Raw genomic sequence first — 2731 nt, forward strand, 5'->3', positions numbered from 1 at the left:
ATGGCAGTTTACAGATTGTAAAATAGGGTGACATTTGTCTCCACAAAATCAAGACAATGTAACATGGCAAAAAAAAAAACGAGGTGCCATGGGAAGAGAACATAGTAATTGACATGGCAGTTTACTGAGTACAAACGCAAAAAAGTCTAGGGGCACAAACAACGTCAAACAACACTTACATGAAAAAAAAAGATAGACGAAAAAACAAACAAAATTGCTCAGTGTAATTATTCAAGACATCTACTAGTGCTCATAGAAAACAGACACCTCCTCCCCCACGCTCTCACAATTTGCACCCAATACAGCTAACTAAGTGCACCACCTCCCAGTGCGAGTTGGCAGCTCCTAGCGGCGACAGCCGTGAGGATCTCAGTCAAAACCGAGGGGCAGGTCGCCTCGAGAAGCTTACACCCCCCGGCCGCCGCCACCGCGAGCATGTCCGCCGGGCTGGCCACCAGGAACTCCATGCACCTGGCCTTGAGCTTCTTGTATCCACGCCGCTCCGCCAGGACCAGATCGGTCGCCACGGTGCCCACGCCAACACTGGCGCACACCTTCTCCTCGCAGATAACCTTGAGCCGTTCCACGCCGTACCGGTCGGCGGCCTCGAGCAAACGACGCGCCATCGACACCGCCTCCTGGTCCTCCTTCCTGGTCTCCGGCCAGCGGCCCATCTTCTCGATCTCTGGAGGCAGCGCGTCCGTGTAGATGAAGCGGAGCAGGGCCCGGAAGGCGTCCGCGTCCGTGTCCTTTACCTCGTGCGCGTCGTTCATCAGGTTTCCGGCGAGCTCGGCCGCGAAGACCGGCGACCGCGCAGCGAGCACGCACCTGTGCGCGCGGAACGACTCGGCGCCGATGAACAAGGTGACGTCCGCGCCCTTCTGGCTCCGCAGGAGGTCGCCAAGGTCATGGCCCAGGTCACGGGGATGGGCGGCGATCTCGGCTCCGTCGCCACCATACGTGTACGTCTCGCGGGAGAGCACGGCCTTGCACTGCACGAAGCAGTTGCCGTCGCGCGGGAGGTAGCCGGACGCCTCCAGCGCGGCCCGGGACACGAGCAGGACCTCCTGGGATGTCCCTTGCATGGACCCAGGGCAATGGGCCGCCACCTCCCGGAAGGGCCTGAGCGTCCGGCTAGGATCCACCAGGCAGAAAGTGAAGGCGGCCGTAACGGCGCCGGCGTCCGTAACGGCGCCGGCGTCCGGCGAGGGAGTGCGAACGAGGCTGATGCGGAGCTTGACCCGGCTTTTACGGCGGTGGTAGGGGTAGCGACTGTTGGGGTGGTAGTCGATCTGCCACTCGTAGCCGAGCACGGCGAACCTCCGGGCCGCGATGTAGGCCTGGTTCCGGTCCCGCTGGCCGTCGTCGCCGGGATCTTGAGCGCCATGCACACGGTCCGCGTACCGGCGGCGTCGGGTGAGCCGGCGACGCTCATTGTCGCGCGTGTCGATCGCACGTGAACGGCGAACCTGTATTTTGGTCTTCTGGGGTCGCGATCGATCTTTTGCCTTGGGCTGTAAAGGTCGATCGAGTTGGACCAGCTCAGGAGAATTTCGTGGGGGGAAATATCAATATCAAATTGGGGGACTCGTCGCGTTTTATTTTGCTCCGGTGAACGTACGCTTATACAGGACCAAAAACGCGTCCCCGGGGTCTACCCAGGGCCACATAAGGAATGTTAAAAAAGACCTGCCGGAGATACGACCAGAGCCTCCTTTTTCCGGTGTTTCCGTCCGTTCTGACGATTGTCTCTCGTTTCTTGAAGTACAATACAATCTTCTTTTGCGGGTAGAAGTACTCCCTCCGTTCCAAAATAAATGACTCAACTTTATACTAAAGTTAGTACAAAGTTGAGTCATCTATTTTGGAACGGAGAGAATACAATACAATCAGGAAAACCACCAATCAATATTGAATTCAGTAGTCCCTCGGTTATCCTATCTTTTTTTCCTTGCATATATAGGAAAATTTATCGGCGATCAAACTTATAAATTTGGATCAAATTTATATTAAAAATATCAACATCTAAAATACCGAAGGATATATATTCGCCTCGTCTCCTATGGTCCTAGGACCGTGGAGGCGCGATGGATACCGGTCATTGCCGGTGTAACGGCTCCGTTTTTAGGTATTTTTCTGAGTTTAGTTAGGGATTGCGCCATGATTACGAAGGCGAGGCAGTGGCAGCATCCTGAAGATGGAAGAAGATTCTCCCCGCTCACCCCCCGTCATGGTGATGCTTTTAGCGTTTCTGGAGGGCGTGTGAGATATGTAGGGGTGGATTAGCGAGCTACTCGGCTCGTTAAGCTCGTGCTCGTTAAGCTCGTTAAGATTAACAAGCAGAAAACCCTACTCGGCTCGGTTCGTTTAAAGCTCATTAAGCTCGCGAGCGCTCGTTAACAGATTGTAATGTGTTACGATCAACATGATGAGTGTGTAGATATGGTTTTTAAGAAGAAAGATGCTGACTACAAAAGGAAATGCACTAGTATAGTTTGTTGCTCCCTATCTAGATTAGATTGAATATAGGACTGAAGTGCTACAAAAAATTTATCACGTAAGATAAAAATATGTGTTGTGTTATTACTAACGAGCTTAACGAGCTACTTGTGAAACTCGGTAGCTCGTTTGTTAAGCGAGCCACGAGCTTAACAAGACGAATTATCGAGCACTCGTTAAGCTCGCGAGCTACAAGCTTTTGGTCCAATCCTAGAGGTAGATGTATGAAAAT

General features: G+C 53.0%; 1 protein-coding gene across 1 annotated transcript; it reads right to left on the reverse strand.

Annotated features, from left to right (window-relative positions):
* Nucleotides 1-272: 272 nt before the first annotated feature.
* On the reverse strand, nucleotides 273-1541 carry LOC123176238 (BTB/POZ and MATH domain-containing protein 1-like; the record flags this gene model as incomplete). Its single annotated transcript, XM_044590540.1, has 2 exons — nucleotides 273-1143; nucleotides 1231-1541. Coding segments are annotated over 2 exons (1149 nt in total), but the record flags the coding sequence as incomplete, so codon positions are not given.
* Nucleotides 1542-2731: the final 1190 nt, after the last annotated feature.

Source organism: Triticum aestivum, unplaced genomic scaffold (assembly GCF_018294505.1).
Source record: "Triticum aestivum cultivar Chinese Spring unplaced genomic scaffold, IWGSC CS RefSeq v2.1 scaffold236347, whole genome shotgun sequence".
NCBI lineage: Eukaryota > Viridiplantae > Streptophyta > Magnoliopsida > Poales > Poaceae > Triticum > Triticum aestivum.